This window comes from Talpa europaea (genome assembly GCF_964194135.1).
Source record: "Talpa europaea genome assembly, chromosome: 3".
NCBI lineage: Eukaryota > Metazoa > Chordata > Mammalia > Eulipotyphla > Talpidae > Talpa > Talpa europaea.
In genome coordinates, this window is record NC_140069.1 from 75,760,013 (window position 1) to 75,782,337 (window position 22,325).

Sequence of the window (22,325 nt, forward strand, 5' to 3'; positions counted from 1 at the left end):
ATTATCTTATGGGTACATTGTTGGATTCTGATAGCTACAATTTTACTGAGGTTTTTTTTTTTTTTTTTAAAGATTTATTTATTTATTTGTACAAGCACTGGGTACAGTCAGAAGTGCAGAAGGGTGAGAGAATTCACCAGAGCCAGAGCAGGGAGCAGAACAGGCAGAGTGACGGAATATACTGCTGAGGGGAGCAGTGGGCGTGGCAGGAGAGGTCTGTGCGCCATGTGGGACCCTCGCCGGCAGCTGGGGATCAAACCAGCACTGCAGAGGCTGTGGACAGCTTCGCAGCCCAGCGCTCAACCGACGCTCCACTGGGGAGGCCCATTTATTGAGGATTTTTGCATCTGTGTTCATTAGAGATATTAGCCTGTAGTTTTCTTTTTTTGTGTTGTCCTTGTTTGGTTTTGGTATTAGTGTAATGTTGCCTTCTTAGAATGTGTTTGGTATTATCCCTTCCTTCTCAATTTTTTTGAAAGAGTTTGTGAAGGATAGGCACTAATTCGTTTCTGAATGTTTGGTAGAATTCATTTGTAAATACATCAGGTCCAGGGTGTTTGTTTTTGGGGAAGTTTTTGATTACCATTTCAATTTTGCTGCTTGTAATTGGTCTGTTTAGGTGTTCTATTTTTTCTTTATCTAGCTTTGGGTGATTGTAGAGTTGTAGGAATTTGTCCATTTCTACTGGATTGTTGAACTTGTTTGCATATAACTGTTCATAGTAGTTTCTGATTATTCTTTTGATTTCTGCTGTGTCTGTTGTGATTTCTCCTCTTTCATTTATGATCCTGTTTATTTGTGCTTTCTCCTATTTTTCCTTTGTGAGCCTGACTAGGGGTTTGTCTATTTTATTCATTTTTTTGAAGAACCAGCTTTTGGTTTCATTGATATTTTGGATTGTTTTTTTTAGTTTCAATTTCATTTATTTCTGCTTTGATTTTTATTTTTTTTTCTTCCACTTCCACTGGTTTTGGGTCTTTTTGTTGTTCTTTTTCTAGTTGTCTGAGCTTTGAGACTAGGTTGTTTCTTTGAGATCTTTCTTGTTTCTTGATGTGAGCCTCTATTGCTATATATTTCCCTCTTATTACTGCTTTTGCTGCATCCCATACATTTAGGAAATTGGTGTCTTCCTTGTCATTCAACTCAAAGTATTTTTAATTTCTTATTTGATCTCCTCATTAGTCCAGTGGTCTTCCAGTAGTGTGGGTTTCAATCTCCATGAGGTAGGAGAGTTCCTTGCCTTCTTTTTATGGTTTATTTCTAGTTTGATGCCTTCATGGTCAGAGAAGATGGTTGGTATGATTTCAATCTTGGTGTATCTGTTGATGTTTGTCTTATGTCCCAGTATGTGATTGATCCTGGAGAATGATCCGTGTGCACTTGAGAAAATTGTGTACTCAGATTTTTGGGGGTTTAGTGTTCTATAGATGTCTGTTAAACCCATGAGCTCTAGATCCTTATTTAGAGCTTTAGTGTCCTTACTTATTTTTTGTCTCGTTGATCTATCCATTGTTGACAGTGGTGTGTTGAAATCTCCTACTACATTTGTTTTCTCTGATGTCTGTTTTCAGAGATGTTAATAGTTGTCTGATATATTTTGGTGCTCCTTCATTTGGTGAATATATGTCAATGAGTGTTATTTCTTCTTGAAGTATTGCCCCCTTGTTCATAATGTAGTGACCATTGGGGTCTCTTTTTACCTTTTTGAGCTTGAAATCTGTTTTATCTGATATTAGTGTAGCTGTTCCTGCCTTCTTTTTTGGTCATTTGCTTGTAGGATTGTTTTCCATCCTTTAACTTTGAGTCTATTTTTATCTTTTGTAGTTAAATATGTTTCCTGGAGACAGCAAGAGGTTGGGTTTTGTTTCTTAATCCAGCCTGCAACTCTGTGTCTTTTTATTGCAGAGTTTAGTCCATTTACATTTAGAGTTAATATTGATATGTTAGCATCTGTATTTGCCATTGTGTTTGTCTTTCATCTGATTATTTATTTATTATTTTAATAATTTTTTTGGGGGGTCTTCTTTCGTTGTTATTCATCCCTCTGTTGGTTCTGGCTTTAGAACTCCTTGTAGTATTTTTTGGAGTGGGGGTTTAGTCGTAATGAAATTCCAGAGTTTCTGTTTGTCTGGGAAGGTCCTTATTTTTCTTCATAGAGGAAGGAAAGCTTTGCAGGATAGAGTATTCTTGGTTGGTATTTGTTGTCTTGGAGTTTGTTGACTATGTCTCTCCACTCTCTCCTTGCCAGTAGTGTTTCTTCGGAGAAGTGTGATGTCAGTCTGATTGGTTTTCCTTAGAATGTTATCTGTTTCTTCCCTCTTATCAGCTTCATTATATTTTCCTTGTCTTGGGTTCTTGGGAGATTTACTATTATGTTTCTTGCTGTATTTTTCCTTTCTTCATGGAAGTATGGTGTTCTTCTTGCTTCTTGTATGTCTATTTTCAACTCCTTCATGTTTGGGAAGTTCTCTTCAATTATTTCCTTGAATATTTTCTCTGTTCCTAGGTCTCTCTCCTCTCCTTCTGGGATTCCTATAACTCTTATATTACCTTTCCTCATGGAGTCAGATAGTTCCCAAGACTTTCTTCAGTCTTTTTCCTTCATACTTTTCTTTCCTTTTCTGTTTTGGTTCTTTTTATTTCTGTGTCTTTAAGAGTACTTATTAGTTCTTCCATTTCATCTCTTCTGCTTTCACTGCTTTTCCCAGAGTTCTTTAGCTCCTCCATTAATTCTTTGATCTCCTGCATTTCTCTTACTTCCCTCTTTAGGGACTCAATTTTATTCTTCTGATCGTTGATTATTTTTCCCATATCATTTTTCCCATATCATTTTTTAATCATGGCAATTTTAAATTGTCTTTCTGGAAGGCTCAGAAGTTATTCCAAATCACTGTTGTTGCAATCTGGTGGGTGGTTTTCTTTTTGTGGTGTGTCTTTTTCCTGAGGAGTTGCTAGGTTGCATATAGTTTTTCTTCTCCCTGCTGCCCGTTTTCTAATTTGCCCTATGTATTGCGACACTGTGTCTCTGGTACTGGCCAGCATCTTTTTGGTGTGCTCTTTCTGGGATTTTGGAAACTGGTGGACCAAATGAGTCAAATACTGTTATGCCAGAAGTCCAGTGAGGCAGTGGTACTCTGAGTATATTAACGGTCGCTGTCACAGAATAGTTCCTCCTTCTGTGTTTGTTTAATTACAAAGGTGTGTCTTGACGTCCCGCAAACTTACCTGGAGGTGGGGCAGCTGGATTGCACTCTGGGCTCCAAATCTCAGGATCCCCCTCTGGGCTCCAACTCCCTGCCAGGAGGGACCAGGATTGTGGGGGCCTTCAGCTCACCTCTGGCTCCACGGGGAGCCTTCTGCCAGTTCCAAGCAGTCTTTATTGAAGGAAGATCCCTGTTCTAAAATGGCGAGTTGGAGACGCACATTCCTGTGTGTGCGGTCTGCCCTGGCCTTGGCTGCACAGTCCCCCTCTTGGCCCCTACCCTAATTTTTAAATGTGGCAAGTGTATTTTGTTAATTATACCTTGGTGAAGTACTTTCCTCTGAAGAATTCCATTTACACATTTTTTTTTTTGATTTTTACTTTTAGCCATTCCATAAAAACTGCTTTCTTTTCTGAAATGCTTTTGTTACAGAACATTTTTGATTATTTGAGCAACTTGAGAAAGATCTTTGTGTGAACACTTGGCCTTTATCTCCATCTTCTGAGTCTGTGGAGAGGAATGCTTTCTTTCAGCTCACTCACCTTTACTCTTCCTCTCTTTATCACCTCTTTTGGAGAGTAGTGTTGAATCAAATAATGTTTCTTTGCCTGAAAATGAATTTCTTCAATTCATTATTCTTTTCTTGGTAGAAAATTCAGTTTCATGGTTATCCAGGTTATTCCTAAATAGCTGGCAACTCACCTGTAACTGCTCTTCAGACAACCCTAAATCCTACCATTTAGGGCTGTTTATCAGGAAGGATGGGTCCAGGGAAGTCTGTAGGCCTGAGTTCCACACTGCATGCCAGAAGATTCTCAACCTCTTGAGAAGTGCCTCTTATGAGGAGCCACATGATGCACAAGGATGCATGATGATAATATTAGTGGCTAACATTTAACAAAATATTTAATATGTGCCAGAAATCTGCTAAGTATTCTATATAGGTTTCTTGTTAATACTTTGAAACATTTCTATGAAGTAATGTTATTCTATATTATATCCCTGTATACAATATTTTAATATTGTATTCTATTTTATAGATGAGTGACCTGGGGAAACTGAGTAATAGACACAAAACCCACATAGTAACAGAGACTCAAACTCAGGGCTACCAAAGAGCCCACAATGGTAGCAGAAGGCAGACTTTTAAAACTAGTCAGTCATCCTCATCAACCCTCCCATAATATTCACAAAAAAAAATCATAGAGTCAAATTTAAAAATGTGTGCTTGCAAACATAGCATCAAGAGATTACTTGAGAACTTTCTTTTCTAAACAAGGTTGCTGCCTCTGAGTGTAGAAATGTTGGTGCTCCCACTGATTTAAAGTCTTTGTCCTTAGCATGACTCGTGAAAATAAGCCAAGCATAACATGAACGTGAAATAAAATATATTTATAAAGTCAGAACAAATGTATGCTATATCAGTGGAATTATATTTACTTCTTGGGTTAGAATTTTGACCCCTCTAGTGACTAATTCTTTGACCTTGGGCAAGTTTCTTAAATGCCATGTCTCATTGTAAAATGGGTGTGGTGGCATCTACCCTATAGTTATGGTAATAATTAGATGAGTTAATACATATAGAATTAGGAGCTTTAGAGTTATTGTGTGAATTGAATGAGTCCTTGGAAAAGTGCCTGGAGTATAAAGCTCAAATACAGTGTTTTTTTTAAAAAAATATTTATTTATTGGACCTCCCTGGTGGCGCAGGTGCTGTGAAGCTGTCCACAGCCTCTGCAGTGCGGGTTCAATCCCAGCCAGCCAGCGAGATCCCCATATGGTGCAGCCACCTCTCCTGTCTCACCTGCTGCTCCCCTCAGCAGTATATTTCAGTTGGTCTGCCAGTTCTGTTTCCTACTCTGTCTCTGGTGAAACCTCTCACCCTCCTGCACATCTGGCCTATACCCTGGTTCTTGTATAAATAAATAAATCTTTAAAAAAATTATTTATATATTTTTATTTACATCATTGTTCATTTTTGTACAATGTTTGCTTTTTCCTCTCAGGTGTAGTCCCCGTAAAATTCCCACCACCAGTTATCCCATGCATCATCACCATAGTCCCTTGTGCTCTTCCCTCCCATTTTAATACCTCTCCTTCCCCCTGCCCTCCCACAGAATGTCTCTGATTTATAGTTTCCTGCTAATTTTCTTTTTTAAATTTATTATTATTTTTCTTTCCTGACTCCTTATTTGGTTCCCCTATATTTTTCCTATAAGTGAAACCATCCAGTATTTTTCTTTCCCCTTCTGGCCTACTGAGCATAATCCCTTCTAGCTCCATCCAAGTTGCTGAGAATTGCATGAGTTTATCTTTTTTGATGGCCGAATAGTGTTCCATTGCCTATATATACCGTGTTTTCTTGATCCAGTCATCTGTTTTTTGGCATTTGGGTTGTTTCCATATTCTACCTATTGTAAATAGTGTTGCTATAAACATAGGGGTGCGGGTATCCTTTTGAATTAATGATTTTATGTTCTTTGGATTGATTCCTAGGAGTGGGATTGCTGGATCATAAAGTAGCTCCATATTTAGTAGTTTGAGGATCCTCCATACAGCTCCATACAGCACAGTGTCAACAACAGTATTATTATGAGGCTAACAGGAAACCTGAAACTATAAAAGTTTTGGTTGTAGGTTAAAAAGGGTAATGCTGTATAACAAAGGTTTATTGGTCAGGCTTAATGGAGGATCCTGGAATCATCACAATTAAGTGATGGTTTGGAAATTTTTATAGGATGGGGAAGAATCAATGTAGGAATAAAATGTTGCTTAAGGAAAGCATGGCATTTAGAAATGTAACTTTAAGTTAGATTACAGCTCACAGGTAAACTTAGCATCATCTATTGCCTAGCTATCCTAAGGTCAAGTCTAGATTCAGGCAGATAGGCCACTATGATAAATTAGGATTTCTAAAGCCTTTGCGGTGGAGTAGCATGTGACCTCTGTTGCACTACCCTTCCAACCTCTGTTCTTTCTGCTACTTGTTTCTGCCTTTGATATATATAAGAATGTCAGGATGGCATTGGGGTCCTTCATGAGAAATTAGGTTTATTTCATGAAACTGCAGTGCACTTCACCGAGAGAATAACATCCGCAGGGGCATGTTGGAGAAGAGTTTGGCAACACTGTGAAAATGAGAACAGAGATGTCTATGGTAGAATGTAATGGTTCATCAAGGATAGTTTTAATCTCAATTAAGTGATTAAAAATGCACGGGGGAAATAAGAGAAATGGAAGTTTTGTCATTGGTAAGAAGTATCGTTTTGGTTTTTAACAGATTGGCTGGATTTGTAGAAATTAAGGCAAAAATAATTCATTACCTGTGTAGATACCACTCCTTACAACCATGTTTGAATTTTGAAAGCTAGAGAAGTTGGTCAATTATATTGCAGGACCATATTACAGGCATTCGTTTTATTGAGTGGACAAGCCCTAAGGTACTATCTTTGTATGGAAGGCACTATGAAGAATGGGGGAGAACTGGGTTGGAATCTGGGCTCTGCTTTGCATGGTGGATGACTGTAGACAGGTTGCCTGACCTCTCTTGAGTCTCAGTCCATTCATCTGTGAAATGTTGTGACAAGACTTTTATGAGTGTTATCGAAAAAATGGACCCAACATCCCTAAAGTCATGACTGGCATGGAGAAGATTATTAGCAAAGGCTACATCCTTTTTTGGTTCTGTCCTGTGCTTTTCCCATCTCCCCTCAATGGTAGCTGGCATCAGGATGTGGATACATTATAACTCAAAGAGTTCTGTATTCCTTATTCACCTTATTGGAGAATGTGTGGGCCTATTGTGTCATCTAATTTTATTCTCTGATTTCTCTTTAGTTAGGAGCAGTTTTTAGTTGTTGGTTTAGCTTCTTTAGCTATATTCTACAATTTCTAGAAACACAAAAGGACAGGAATTAGAATTTGAATTTTAAATGTAGGACTTACAGCACTGAGTCTATGAAAGATTCTTTCAATGTTATGGATAGGCTGCCCAGAAGATGTGTCTGTCTTAGGGCATAGTAGCCTTCAGGAATTTTGAGAATAAGGGAATAACAGTTACAATGTATAAATTCCATTTCTTCTCCTGGGAAGGAAAAAGTTATCCTTGGGTGGTAACAGGGATCAGAAAGTGGATTTCTTGGAGGCTCCCTCTTGAATCACTTGCTGTGTATCCTAGTTCTGCAGTTGTTATGTGGATAAAATAACCAGCAGGAATAATTGCAAGAACTAAAGAGGTAACATGTAACTGTGGTTTCTGGCACATAGTTGATGCTCAATAAATATTCATCTCTCTTTTTCTTAGTCTTTGAGACAGGAATACCTGTTCATTAACATCTGAAGTCATGCAGCTAAGGCTTGAAGTGCTTGCTCAGAAGAGCTTGGATGGCTTTCCTCAGTCTTGCTGAACTGCTGCCATCAGATGAGGTGTTGCTGATTCTCAGTAACTTACCTGATCTGGAGTGAAAATATTTAGGAATTAGTAGTTTGAGAATTATAAAAAATGAAAATCATATGGCATATGTTAGTTGTCTTTCCTTCATTACCTTTAATGAATTCATTTATTATTTGGTCATTATTAATTACTAATCATTAATATTTGAAGTATTTATTAATTTATTATTTATTTACTTTTAAAAATGTAAATGGGAGAAAAAGCAGCCAAGCAAAATTCATCTTTCTTAGTTATTTTACTTAAAATGAAAATATGGATAATATGGGAGATCTTAGGCGAAGGTCAAAAAGGTTATTAGATATTATTTCTCTTCCAAGTGGCCCTGTGAAATGGTGGTTTGCCCTATCTCTCCTTAAATAATAGTAACAAAAATAGCAGTAAAAATACCTTGCATTTCCATAACATTTCTAAGTCTACCCTGTTAGTATCTAAGTATAATTTTTTAAAAAAACAAGCACATAATTTTCATATAATTATAAAATAAGCATGTCATAGATTTTATTTAAATGATTAATTAATGAGGTATCCAGTAAGATGTTAGTAAGGAGCTGAGTACTTATGGACGATTTCATAAAGGAATTTTAGAATAATATTGCTGGGGTAAGTCTGAAATGTCTCACAGGGTTATATAGTTTTATACTTGGTGTTAACCTTTCCACCAGACAGAAACTATTTGTATCTCTTTCAAACAAAAATATTCAATTAATCTCTGTCCCCAAGGAGATGCACAATAGCCCAGTCAATGGGAAGCCATTGGAGGTTCAAGGCCAGCTGTACTAAGGGACACTAGTGAACTCTTTTGTCTCTTTCCAGGTTTTAGGTGATTTTTCTCAGTCTTTGCATTGAAATGTGCCATTAAAGCTTCTAATTTTTAAAAGGTTATATCTTCAATTTTAGGAAATAAATTAGCATGGTCTGATGTAAAACCTAGAAAGTACTTTGAACACATATTTTAATGCCTAAATATTTATGTTTCATAAAAATATATTTGGTAATACCATAGGGTGTGTGTATCCCAATAGGCAGTGTTTATGGAACTTTCATGTTCTTAAATAAATGAGTGTTTTATACATGATAGCTATGAAGGTATTCAGTAGTGAACTCAGACATAACTCTCAGGATGCTTCTACTGTGCCTGGAAGTAACCTTCTGCTGTTCTGTGCCTGAGGAAATCAGATTCATGCCCAACTCCGTACTACATACTGGTTTCTCTGTTTTATTTTTTTTAAGATTTATTTATTTATGCATACTAGGCCAGAGATACAGGGAGTGAGAGGATTCACCAGGGACAGAGTGGGGAGCAGAACAGGTGGATCTACTGAAATACACTGCTGAGGGGAGCTGCAGGAGTGACTGGAGAGGATCTGCTGCACCATGGGGGTCTGAGGTTCAAACTCTTGCCAGGTGATAGGTTGATAGCGCTGAGAGTTTAACCCCTGAACCACCAGGGAGGCCCTGAATGGTTTCTCTGTTGATCTTTGCTTAGCCTACTTACTTCTATGGATTAATATACTCTGCCACATTCCTGTCTCTGGAATGTCCACAATTTGAATAACCTCCATAGTATTCTGAAGACCTCAGTTCAAAGGCTCTTGTTAACAACACATCACAGGACCTTCAAATTGCTTATTATACATTATCTTTGTTATTTACACATTTGAGTTGTCTACTCCACTATATTATAGTTTATTTTTATTTATATTTATTATCATTTTATATTTAGTAATGTAGCATTGCATTATAACATGTGTGCATTAGTATAAATCAACATCTATATATACTTCATTAAGTTTACTATTTAAAATCCAGTTCTATCCAATTCTTTCCCTCTTTGCCTTTCACCTCCCTTTCTTCCTTCTGGTAATAACTATTCTGGTTTTATAGTTTAAAAGTATATTTTTGTTTCATTTGTTTGGTGTCTCTGTTAGACTACATATGAATGTAATTATATAGCTTATGGTATTTTCTGTCTGACTGAGTTCAATAAGCATAATACTCCCTAGTGCTGGCACCTTGTTTTATTCACCTTTGTGTTTCTGGATGACCAGTGCTTAGCCTGGGGCCTTGTGTGTCCCTGGACCTCAAGAGTGTTCATTGAGTTAAAGGGATGCTGAGGATGTCAGAGAGGATGCTGCGGAGTGCTTACTGTGAGCTTGGCTCTAGTCAGTCTAGTATCATTTAATAACAATAGTCTTGCTCTGCCTATTATTTGAAAACATTATTAAATCAAACTTTTTTCTTTTATTTGAAAACTAGGTCCTTCAGAAGCTTGGGAAAGCTGATGAGACAAAAGATGAACAGTTTGAAGAGTATGTCCAGAACTTCAAACGGCAAGAAGTAAGCATATTTATCTAGTTTCTGGAGTTGAAAATAGTTGACTGTGTTTATGCTTAGTATATAACTTAAATGCCTTAAGGCTCAAGAAAGAATATCTTCATTGGGGTTGGCCTTAACTTGAGGTGACCCTTGCTGATTCTGTAGACTTTCTTACAGAGTGAAGGAAGAGGCAGTTGGCTCTTCAGGAAAGTGATTTGTGTTTTAGAATCTCAGAACATAAAGACTTGGCTTCACTGGATTCCCTTCAATACTGATTACCAATCTAAAGAAAAGGTGATGTTTTTGAGGAATTTATATTCCACTCAACATTAGAGAAGCAGCAGTTTAACGCATCTGGTGAAATTATTTGAGTTGTTACCTGCTTCAAGATCATGCATTCTCATATATCTCCTCCAAGGGGGTGAAAGTTGACTCTTGGTGGGTGAATAAAATTGTACTCCTTTTATTCATGTACTTCATATGAACTGATATATTTGTGGTATAAAATGATATAAGAGGGGATGTAAATAGAAAGACATGTTTTAAAAGGCTTCTCAGAGAAAGCAATAATGAAAAAAAGCTGAGAAACGTGTTTTGTCATTTTTTTCCTTAGTGGGCTGCATGTGTTTAACACACACAGGGATAAGGAAACGGGTTTTTAAAAATTCTCTGCTTATACCTCTAGGGCTTGGATAGTTGCCTAGAATACCCTTTGGAGAACATATGTGGAGGTCAGGGAGGAGAAAGATACAAGCCAGGCTCTGTGAGGTTAGATGTCTCAAATTCAAGATCTTTCTAGAATGGAGTGGGAAGAAGGCTGGGCCAGCAGACTCTAGAAAATGGGGCTAGGATATGGGGACACTGTGAGTACATAAATCTGTTTTCCTGCCATCATTGGGCAGTGTCCACAGAGGAATTGTGTCCTCAGGGATGACAACCAGTAATGGATCATCATCACAGGTTTTATTTTACCTGCCTTGCTCCTATTTACACATCCCTGAATCTGGAGGCTTCTTTCTTCTTTGTTTATATCAGGGTTCTCTCTGCTTTCTCACTGGAAAATTGGTACTCTTTCCCCTCAGCAAACGGGGTTGTAAATGTGGGTGGGAAGAGCACAAGGGACTGTGGAGATGGTGCATGGGTGAATTGGTGGTGGAAATTCTTCGGAGACTACGCCTGAGAAAAGAAAGTGGACATTGTAATAAAAAAAAATAGATTAATAAAAAAAATCTTAAAAAAAAATCCAGCAGATATAAAAACAAATAGACAGGTCTGCACCAAAACATATTCCAGTTTCACCCCAAGGCTAAAAGCTGACATGTACTCAGTTTATTATGAATGAGAGCACTTTTGTTCTCTCTGAAAATGAGGAAAGAATGAGGAGAGTTGAAAATCAGTAATAGGAAAAAAAATAGATCATGACCAGGTGAGTATTATATAGAACTCGGGATTTATGACGGTAGATGAGAGAAATCCTAGAACAATACTGGACCCAGGCCCATAGAATAATTGTCTCCAGTCTCCTCCTTAAGAACAGATTATCCAAATGTCTTTGCGTTCTTTGTTCTTTGGTGCGTTCTCTTCCGTGTACTTGCATGACACTTGTACAAGTCATTGTCTTCAACTTCAACAGCTCCCACAGAGAATCTTGTCAATCAGTGCCCTGTTCCTTGCAATGCGATCCCAGATGTCTACTAAAGCAGGGACCGGATTGGGAAAAGAAGTGATTCATGTTCCAGTTCTCCCTACTTTAGAATTTACATTCTGCCCTTTGAAACCTGGTTTTTTTTTTTTCCCAGTGTGCCCCTATGGAGCTAATTAGTTCTTTGCTCTTGCATTTTTTTCCCTGTCATTTTTATGCCATTGTGGTGGTGTTAGCACTCTGGAAGGCTAACCTGGGGAAGCATCAAATTGAGTGATGCATTTGTGACTAGGAAGTTCCTTTGCATTTTTCCAATTACACTGTATTTTTATTGATCTTATTTTCAGATTTTGTTGAATGCATCAGACGAGGGTTGTTTTTTGTCTAAAGTGCTGTAGAAAAGTATAATTGGTTAAATCATCAATTTCATCAATTGAATGATCTCTGCCACTACGAGCAATAGCCTAGGGGGTTTATAATGCTGCTCTGCCATCTATACTTGTCACTATGTACTTTTTCAATATTATGGAACCAATAATATACTGTCATTATTGAAGACCAGCCCCTCAGTTCTCTCAATAATATTAGCAGATTTCAAGATCTGGGCAATACTTTAAAATTTGGGGAGATTTGAGCAAGTAATTCTGCTTTATAAGGATGAAGCAAGTAGAATGGAAATGTAGGAAATATTTCCCAGGGAGTCTCCTGATCCCCTTTGGTTACCTTTGGAAATATTTTTGCACCAGAAGATCTTGCATTTGTACATACTTAACTAGATAGTTATTGTTTTTTTTTCTTATCTATATTCTGTATTTCTTTTTTTATTATTTAAATTTTATTTTTATATTCTCCTTACAATTACAACCCTCTTATTTTGACCCCAGCCCTCCTTTCCCCGCCCCCACCCCCTATAGAGTGTCTCTGGTTCATAGTTGTTTGTTGATTTTGATATTTTCTTTCTTATAGTTATTTTTTTTCCTGGTCCCTTATTTAAATTTTCTAGATTCCTGCTGTGAGTGAGACCATCCAGTATTTTTCTTTTTCTTTCTGGCTTATTTCGCTGAGCATGATCCCTGCCAGCTCCATCCATATTGCTGCAAATTGCATGTGTTTATCTTTTTTGAATGCTGAGTAATATTCCATGGTGTATATGTACCACATCTTCTTGATCCAGTCATCTATTTTTGGGCATTTGGGTTGTTTCCGAAGCTTAGCTATTGTAAATAGTGCTTACAATAGATATTTACTGTTTTAACTGGAAAGAGTAGGTTTATAATTATTGCACACGATTGAGGAGGGAGTTAATCCTGTCTATAAATTAGAGGGAGAGGAGAAAGGCAAGACTGATGGGAGATAGATAGGGAGAAATGTATTATATAGGAACATTAAAGGTTAGAAAGTGAAGATGAAGTTTGAATTTACTAATGCTCTATGTAGAGAAAAAAGTGTCCCTTTTACCCCAAAATATGTTGGTGATCAAGTCACATTTGTTGATAAATAAAGGTATGATGCGGGGACACACCTTATGTGGGGACATTAACCTAGGAGGAAGAATCTACCAAAATTGTGGTGACTGCTACAAGACCTGTTATTTTTAGATGAATATAACAGTGAATTTATATAATGTAATGATGAATAATTACTCCAAAGGCAGAAAGCGTTTTCTGAAAGAAACATGCTTTGAAGGCATTATTTACCTAGAATATCTATATATTTTTCTATGAATATGTATTTTTAAATCCCAAGATATATTATTTACAGTATAAAATAAACCATAATAAGATTTGCACATTATATTATAGCTCCCTGACCACAATTAGTATTTAATCAAAAGTAGACCATTCTAGAATGTTTTAGAAAGCATTCATGCATTTTAGTTCCTGACAATCTTGCTTTTAAATTCCTCTTAATGAAATGAGTTAAGTCCTCATAGTTATTGACATATCCCCTGCTTGTTCATATTGGAAGCAAAGCTGGCAAAAGGGCCTATGTTTGAACTTAAAGCTTTATTTTAATTTTATTCCAATCCCAATTTTTCTTCATGATCCCGTACCTCTTTTCCTAAACGTGATTTGTGTTGGCCTGAAACTGTGAATGCATGGTCTGTGCATACTTTCCATTGTGCATTGAACTTCTGATTGCTATAGTTTTTGTCATCCAGATTTCATAAATTACTTAATTAGGACAAGCAGGAAAGAGGAAGCTAAGTGTAGAGCAAAAGGGAATGGATTGAACTCCTTTACATAGAACTCAAGAATTTTCCATGATGATGAGTGCTGAGGAGAACAGGGATTATATAGATCCAGCAGGAAGAAAAAAAAAAAATGACTTCAACATTTCCTCCCCCCCAGAGGTTTTTTCCCCTTTCTATTTTTCTTCTCTGACCTAATCTGCTAATAAGTAGCAGAATTGACTGGTGTGAACACCGGCTACCTTCAGTTCACCTGGTTGCTTGCTGACAGATCTGTTAAGAAACAGAGACAAGGACTCAACATGAAAGGAAGTTTCTTGACTCCTCTTCCCCCTTCTTGCAGATAAACTTGGCCACTAAGATGCCATAATAAAGGCAAGCATGCTAATTACAACAAAGCAACCCAGGCACTGGTTGGGCCCAGATAATAAAATTTGAGCACTCTGTCAGTGAATACAGATGTGAGTAGGCTACTGGAAGTAAGATCTAAGAAAAATATTTTCAAAATAAAAGGGACTGTCACCTCTAATAGCTTTTCATCCTCTCCTTTAAATACAGTCCCCATTTATCTGTGGGAGGTTTGCATTCCAAGAACCCTAGTATATACCTGAAACTGCAAATAGCACCAAACTCTGTAGACAATGTTTTTCCTATGCATATACATCCATGGTAACATTTAATCTATAAATTAGACACAATAAGAGATTAACAACAACAATAATAAAATAGAACAGTTATAACAGTACACAGTTATAAAATTATATAAATGTGATTTTACTCTATCTCCTTAAGTTTCTCATTGTGCAATGTATTTTCAAACCATGGTTGACTGTGGATAGCTGAAACCCTGCAAAGTGACTTGAGATTGTGGATGGGGATCTACTGCTCTATTGCAGTGGAGTTCTGCTGTTTCTCCCCATGCACTCCATTGTGTTACACCTAAACTTGGCATGATGCAAAAGAATCTCTGGCTCTGGATTCTCACTATTAAAGAGGATGTCCAGGTCCCAGAGATTCCAGTTATTGGGATAAACCGATGACTGACAAAGTTGAGATTATGCCTCCTCCTTACTGATCTCAGCACAGGAATCCTCTTCGGCTGCTTTCATCATTTTAACTCTAGTGCTTTGCACTAAAGCTTAAAAATATGTTTTAATTGGAAACTTGTAGCTGAACTAGTGGCAGAAATGATTATTTGGGGTGCATTCTTAGAGCATGCTTTATTTTCTGGATGGAAGAACTGTTGAATATTGTGTGTATATTTGTAAGCATTTTCACAGCATTTTCAAGGACATATGTATATAATCAGAAGTAAAAACTACAGAATAATAATTTTTTAAAAAGATTATAAATTCAGAATACTCCCACAGTGTATTGAGTGTGGATAAAATTTTTATTTATGGCAAATCATAGTTGGATCCTGAACATTTTTGCAATTTTCTTGAACAGATAAGCAAATAAGACCTAACAGTTACTTTAGAACTTTTTTTAACCACAGATAATCATGATGTGAAAACATTAGTGCAACCACCTCTTACTATATTAATAGTGAAATCCTTTGAATTAGCCACTGCCTTGATTAAATGTGAGTCCGTGTCTTGACTAATGGTATGATGCTAATGATAGTGCCCTAGCCCTGAGCCTGGAGAGCCTAAGTCCGCCCACGCAGTCTCCTGAAAGGAGACAGGTCTTCTGGATTGGGAGGGAGAGACTCAAGTGTGAGGTCTGTGCCTAACATGGCAGTGATTCTTAAACTTCAGCTCCTCAGAATCGGAGTTCCCTTTCCCAGGGTTTTTTGATGAAATGAACTTCATAAAAAAAAAAAAATTGCTCTGAAAAATAATTGTTAAGGGGATAAAAAGACAAGCTGCATACTGGTGAAAATATTTCCAATTACATACCCAAGAAAAGATTAGCATCTAGAACATATGATGAATTCTTAAAATGCAACAATTAAAAAAACCCCACAATCCAATTAGAAATTGGGCAAAAGACAACTGAACATTTCACTGAAGAGAATATATGAATGACGAAGAAGTACATGTAAATATGTTCAATGCATATTTAGTCATCAAAGACATGCAAATTAAAAACACATTAAGATATATTACACCCTTCAGAGTGGCTAAAGTAGAAAGTAGTGATGACACTAAACTGGCAGAATGTGAAAAATTTGAATCAATCATTATGTAAATGATATAGTCACTCTGGGATACAGTTTAGCTTGTTTCTTAAAAAATAAAACATGCAACCTTCATAAATCCAACAATTGCACTCTTAGGCATTTATCCAATAGAAGTAAAAAGTTATGTTTATACAAAAACATATACACAAATGCATACAGAAGCTTTATTTATAGTAGATACCCAAACATCCTTAAACATATACCAAAGACTACATGATAGTAAATGTATAAGCATTGCTATAAATATAAATACACTAAATGATAAGCATTATTAGTGTCTTGGGAAAAAAAGGTAGCTGTTGACATAGCTTGTAAACTTATTTTGCAATTTGCTATTTAGACTTTAATAGGATGATAGTTATCAATCTAAAATGTATGGTTTGTTTTTACCCTTAACGAATATGTTCTGCTAACCCCCATATCAGGAACTTCTTAGAAGAAGTGCAATAGTGGATTTCACAGAATTGTGGAAATGGCTCTAGTACCTTCGTTCCATTTTTTCCATGGAAGGAAATCATAGTTGAAGTCTCAATTTGAATGAGGGCTTACTCATGCCAGGGCAACACTGATGAAAGTTATAGGATTATTATCTATAGAGCATATTCCTCCTCTTGTCTATTTTTAACACTTTAACCTAGAATAGACATTATTCTAGCTCATGTCGGTGATCTGTAGTTGTCAAAAGAATGTATTTGTTCTTGCTCTTCAAATTATCCTGCTTTTCCCCATAGACCTACTATTTATTTCATTTCCAATACAAACATTACACCTCCTCTCTTTGCTCACTGGCATTCAAGGAGCAAAATGAGTCTCCTGCTGCAACTGAGCAGCAGAGTGTTGCTGCCCCTGCTGCCAGATAGAAGAAATTGAACAAAAATGTTTATTGGAAACCCTGTCCATCTTTTATCCTCTTTATTCTTACTTGTTTCATTCTGTCTTAAGCATATATCTTCAGTTATGGCCTACATAAATAAAAAGAGTTGAAACCTAACTAAATTTGACCCACTCAAACTACAGATGTTCTAAGCATTGTTCTGTGCATTTCTTTCTTTCTTTCTTTTTTTTTTTTTTGTGGGACCCTCACCGGCAGCTGGGGAATGAACTGGCGCTGCAGAGCCTGCGGGCAGCCTTGCAGCGCCCGGCGCTCAACCGCTGCGCCACCAGGGGAGGCCCTGTTCTGTGCATTTCTTATGAAATCTCTTCTAGAGGAATCTCTTCTAGAGGAAGTACTTCATCTTATGCTCGGAAGCTTAACTTTCATATATCCTATTCTATTACGTATCTTTAGTTTAGCTTATCTTGCTATATTAGTTTGCCTTACCGAGTGGGAAGGGTTTAATACCCCATTCCTCAGCATTAATTTAAAGACTAACCCCAAATATCCACTCTCCCTTGTGATGTAAGCTTATTTTCTAGTTTGGATTCTCTCTAAATGATTCCCACATTAACTGTAATGTTCTAGGAATGGGATGCAGAGAACTGGGAATATCTCTTATCCAAGATAGAGAAACTGAAATTGTTGTGAACACCTCTACATAAAAGCTACAGTTGGTTTTCAGGTTTGCATCAGCTTTGTCTGTGATTCTCTCTCATTAGTCACAGTAAGCCCCATGACTGATTTTACATTGGCACAGCAATGTAAGTGACAGATATACACTGAAAGGAATGTGTGCTGATGACTAGTTGAAACCTGAAACCAGATATTTAAGTGAATTTTTCCCTATGTACTAGAGTGTATCAACATACTGTGTCAATGAAATAATAGACACAATGAAAAATTATAGAAGAGGTTGCCAAATAGCCATTAGAATTACCTGGAGGCCTTTGAAAATTACATTCCTGATTTCTGTTCCAGACTTCTGAATCAGGTCACATATTTGATTTCCATCTATAAAGAGACATCATATAATTGTAATAATTTGAATGCAAGCCTAAGAGTACCACAATGTAGTAAAGATAACGGTTTCCTAATTGCACATCTAGTGGAATGTTTTCTTAGTCTTGGATAATTATAAGAACCTAAGAAGCTTTAAAAACTAATAGATGCCCAAGCCACACCTGACTGACTGATGAAAAAGCAACAATAATGTATTTTTTATTAATAATTTCCACAGAAAGGACTTTGGCATTTGTAAAATGTTTTTAAACTGTCTCATTTGATTTTTGTAGCAATTTACAATTATAATTTTCTTCGCATATGAAAAAAACTGAGTATATGTCACAAAAATTTTCATTTGGAGGATAAACTTGATTATTATTTTGGTCATTAATATTCTTGCTGTTTTTTTTTTCTTAGAATAGGTAGCATCATCTTAATTGTCTCAGTGTATTGATAGAGAAACTGATGCCCATATAGGTTAAGAGAACTTCATAGAGACTCCCAGTTATACAGCCATAGAGCTCTCTGTCTGACTCCAGGTCTACAGAGCTGAGAAAGATTACTCACCATTCAGTTTAGGAGAAACATCTCTTTTCTCCTACACTGTTTATTTGTTTATGTAATTTTTAATGAAGTTCCATTGTTTTACATCCTTGTTAATATTTTGATAGTATGGTAAATCTTCCCTTAGATGTGGTCACCATATTGCTCCCACCACCAAAGCACCCATAGTCTTCTACCATAGTCCGTTGTGTATTGTGCTCTCTTACCTCCTCTCCTCTTCCTTACCTCCTCTTCCACCCCCATAATACCCTGTGCTTATAAGGGATAAAGGTTGGATTTAATGTTTGTCTTTGTCTAACCCTTTGTTTGGTTTCTTCATATTTCACATATGTGACATTTCACTTAACATAATCCCTTCCAGCTCTATCTGTGTAGCTACAAATGACATAAATTTATCTTTTTTGATTGCTAAGTAGTATTCCATTACATATGTAATCCATATCTTGATACACTCATCTGTTTTTGAACACTTACATTGTCTCCATATCTTGGCCATTGTTAATAGAGCTGCGATAAACATAAGAGTACAGGTTTACTTTCAAATTAATGTCTGTGTGGTCTTTGCTTAGATACCTAGGTGTGGAAGTGTTGGGTCTATGACAGATCTATTTTTATTCTTTTGAGGAAATGCCGCATTGCTTTCCAAAGGGGCTGGACCAGTGTACATTCCTGCCAATAAGGGAGAGTAGGAGGGTTCCTTTTTCTCCTCACCCTTACCAGCAATTGTTTCTTTTCTATTTTTTATATCTAAAAGGGCAAGTTTATTATTTTAAAAAGGAAGAGAGAGGATGATGCTTGTACAGACACAAGTGGGCAGAAGAGCTGCCTCTAATAGGGATAGGGTTGTTAAATCATATGCCTGTATGGACGCATATAGATAGTCTTGGGATGAGAGCTACTTTCTGAAAGGGGTAGGTTTAAGACAGAGACACCTGCATAGTCACAAGTGGGCAGGGAACTCCTTGTTTCTGGCCTTTTTTAATATAGGCCATTCTTATTGGTGTGATGTCCTTTCTCATTGTGGTTTTTATTTGCTTCACTATTACCTTCCAATTTGGATTCTTTGCATATCCTTCTCTTGCCTAAATGTTCTAGCTAGGACTTCTGATACTATATCGAATAGTAGTGGTAAGAATGGACATCTTTGTCTCATACTGGATCTTAGTGGAAGGGCTTTCATTTTTTCAATGTTGAGAATGGTGTGCTAGCTGTGGATTTGTCACATATGGTTTTATTTTGTTTAGATATGTTCCATTTCCTGATTTTCAAGAGTTTTCATCATAAATGAATGCTGAATCTTACCCAGTGCTTCTCAGTCTTCATTGATACGATCAAGTGGCCTTTTTTATTTTTGTTGATGTGGTGAGTTACATTGATTGATTTTCAGATGTTGGATCATTCTTGTGCATTTGGTTTGAATCCTACTTGGTTGTGATGTAATGTGATGTGATCCTTGTAATGCATTGTTGGATTGGTTTGCTAAGATTTTCTTGAGGATTTTTGCATCTGTTCATTTGGGAAATTAACTGTAGTTTTCTTTTTTTTTGTATTTTGTCTTTGCTTGGTTTTGGTATTAGTATAATATTGACCTCATAATATGGGTTTGAAAGTATTCCTTTTGTCCCAATTTTTGAAAAAGTTTGAGCAGAGTAGGTATCAGATTATCTTTCAAAGACAGGTAGAACTTGCTTTTGAAGCCATTTGCTTCTGGACTTTTGTTTTCAGGAGGCTTTTGATTTTTATTTCAATTTCCTTTTGTTATGTTCATGTTTTCTACTTATTCCCTATTATTTCTTGGATTATTGTCTATTTCTAAGAACTTGTCCATTTCATATAGGTTGTTGAACTTATTTACATATAAGTGTTCATAGTAATATCCTTTGAATTTGTGCAGTGGCTTGTAATTTCTCTTTCATTTTTATCATATTTATTTGTGTTTTCTCCCTTTTTTCTTAGCTCATCTAGAGTTTTATCGATTTTGTTTATTTTTTCAGAGAACTAGTTTTGGGTTTTGTTGATCTTTAGGCTGTGTTTTTTTATTCTTATGTCATTTATTTGTGTTCTAAATTTTATTATTTCCTTGCTTCTACTGGCTTTTAATTTTGGTTTTGGTTTTTGTTCTTCTTTATCTAGACCTCAAGATGGGAGGTCAGGTTATTTATCTGGGTGCTTAATTCTTTCCTGATGGGGGCCTGTATTGCTATATACTTCCCTCTCAGTACTCCATTTGTGGTGTCCCATACTTCCTGGAAGCTTGAGTCCTCATCAGTATTTGTCTCAAGATAATTTTTTTATTTTTACGTGGGTCTTTCAGTAGTATGTTGTTTAGTCTCTTGAGGTTTTTCCTACCTTTTTTTTTTTTTTTTTTAGTAGTTGATTTCTAGTTTGATACCTTCATGATTGGAGAAGATACTCAATGTTCTTTGTTCTTCATTAATTTGTTGATATTTGTCTTGTGCTCCAGTATGTGGTCAATCCTAAAGAATGTCCCACAGGCACTTGAGACAAATGTGTGTCCTATTTTTGGGTGGTGCAGAGTCCTATAGATATTTATTAAGTCCATGTAGTCTATTTGTTTAAAGCTACTATGTCCTTATTCATTTATTGTCTCATTGATTTGTCCATTATTAGAGTGGAGTGTTAATGTCTCCTACTACAAATGTGTTTTTTTCCAATGCTTGTTTTCAGTGTTGATAGTAATTACCTAATATATATATATTTTTTTTGATAGAGGCATGCTTTTACTTATTTATTTATTTCTTTGTTTGTTTGTTTTTTGTTTATACATGCACTGGGTACAGTCAGAAGCGCGGGAGGGTGAGAGAATTCACCAGAGCAGGGAGCAGAACAGGCAGAAGGACCAAAGTACACTGCTGAGGGGAGCAGCGGGCGGCAGGAGAGGTCTGCGCGCCATGTGGGACCCTCCTCCGGTGGCCGGGGAGCAGCTGGGGGATCGAACTGGCGCCGCAGACGCTGCGGGCAGCTTCGCAACCCAGCGCTCAACCTCTGCGCCACCGGGGAGGCCCCCTAATATTTTTTGTACTCAATCATTTGATGAGTATATGTTAATGAGTGGTATGTCCTCCTGATGTACTGTTACCTTAATTACTGTGTAGTGTGCAGCCCTGTCTCTTGTTACCTTTTTAACTGGGAATCTATTTTGTATGATTTAAGTACGGTTGTCCTTGCTTTCCTTTGGGTCCCATTAACTTGGTTTTCCAACCCGTGGGAGCTGAGGTTTGTCTCCTGGAAACAGCAGAATGTAGGATTCTATTTCCTTATCTAAGCAGATACTCTTAGTGGAGTATATTTGTTAACATTTAGAATGATTATTGAAATATGAAAGTCTGTTGCTGCCATTTGGCCTTTAGCTTTGTGATTGTATCTATTTTCTTTTTTAGTTCTTTTTGTGTGTTTATTTGGCTTCAGTACTTGAATTCCTTTCAGTATTTCTTGTAAGGGCATCTAGTTTTTACAAGCTCCTTCAGTTTTTCTTTCTCTGAGAAAGCCATTATTTTCCACCCATATCTAAAGATGGGGCTTGTAGTATGTAGTATTCTTGATTGGCAGTCATTATCGTCAAGTTTTTCCTAAAACATCATTCTATTCTCTCCTTGCTCATGGTGTTTATCTTTAGAAGTCCAATGTTAGCCTAATCTGTGTTCCATTGTATATTATCTGTGTCTTCCCCTCACCAACTTCTATATTCTTTCTTTGAATTGAAATCTTGGGAAATTTCACCACTTGGTGAAATTTCTTGGTGTTGGTCTCATTTTGTTTAGATGCTCTGGTGGTCTTTTTGCTTCCTGGATTTGTATATTTATTTCCTTTTTCCAGATTTTGCAAGTTTTCTTTATTTCTTTAAATATCTTTCCTGTTCCTTTTTGTCTCT

The 22,325-nt window shown here is 36.7% G+C and overlaps 1 protein-coding gene across 3 annotated transcripts in view; it reads left to right on the top strand.

Moving 5' to 3' along the window:
• AMPH (amphiphysin) overlaps positions 1 to 22,325 on the top strand; it is a gene marked incomplete at both ends in the record, with an annotated part of 242,204 nt that overhangs the window by 104,089 nt on the left and 115,790 nt on the right. For all 3 annotated transcript variants that reach the window (XM_084229176.1, XM_084229177.1, XM_084229178.1), the window contains one exon: positions 9,913 to 9,993. In XM_084229176.1, coding sequence (XP_084085302.1) covers positions 9,913 to 9,993 — 81 coding nt within the window. The remainder of the gene's footprint in view (positions 1 to 9,912; positions 9,994 to 22,325) is intronic.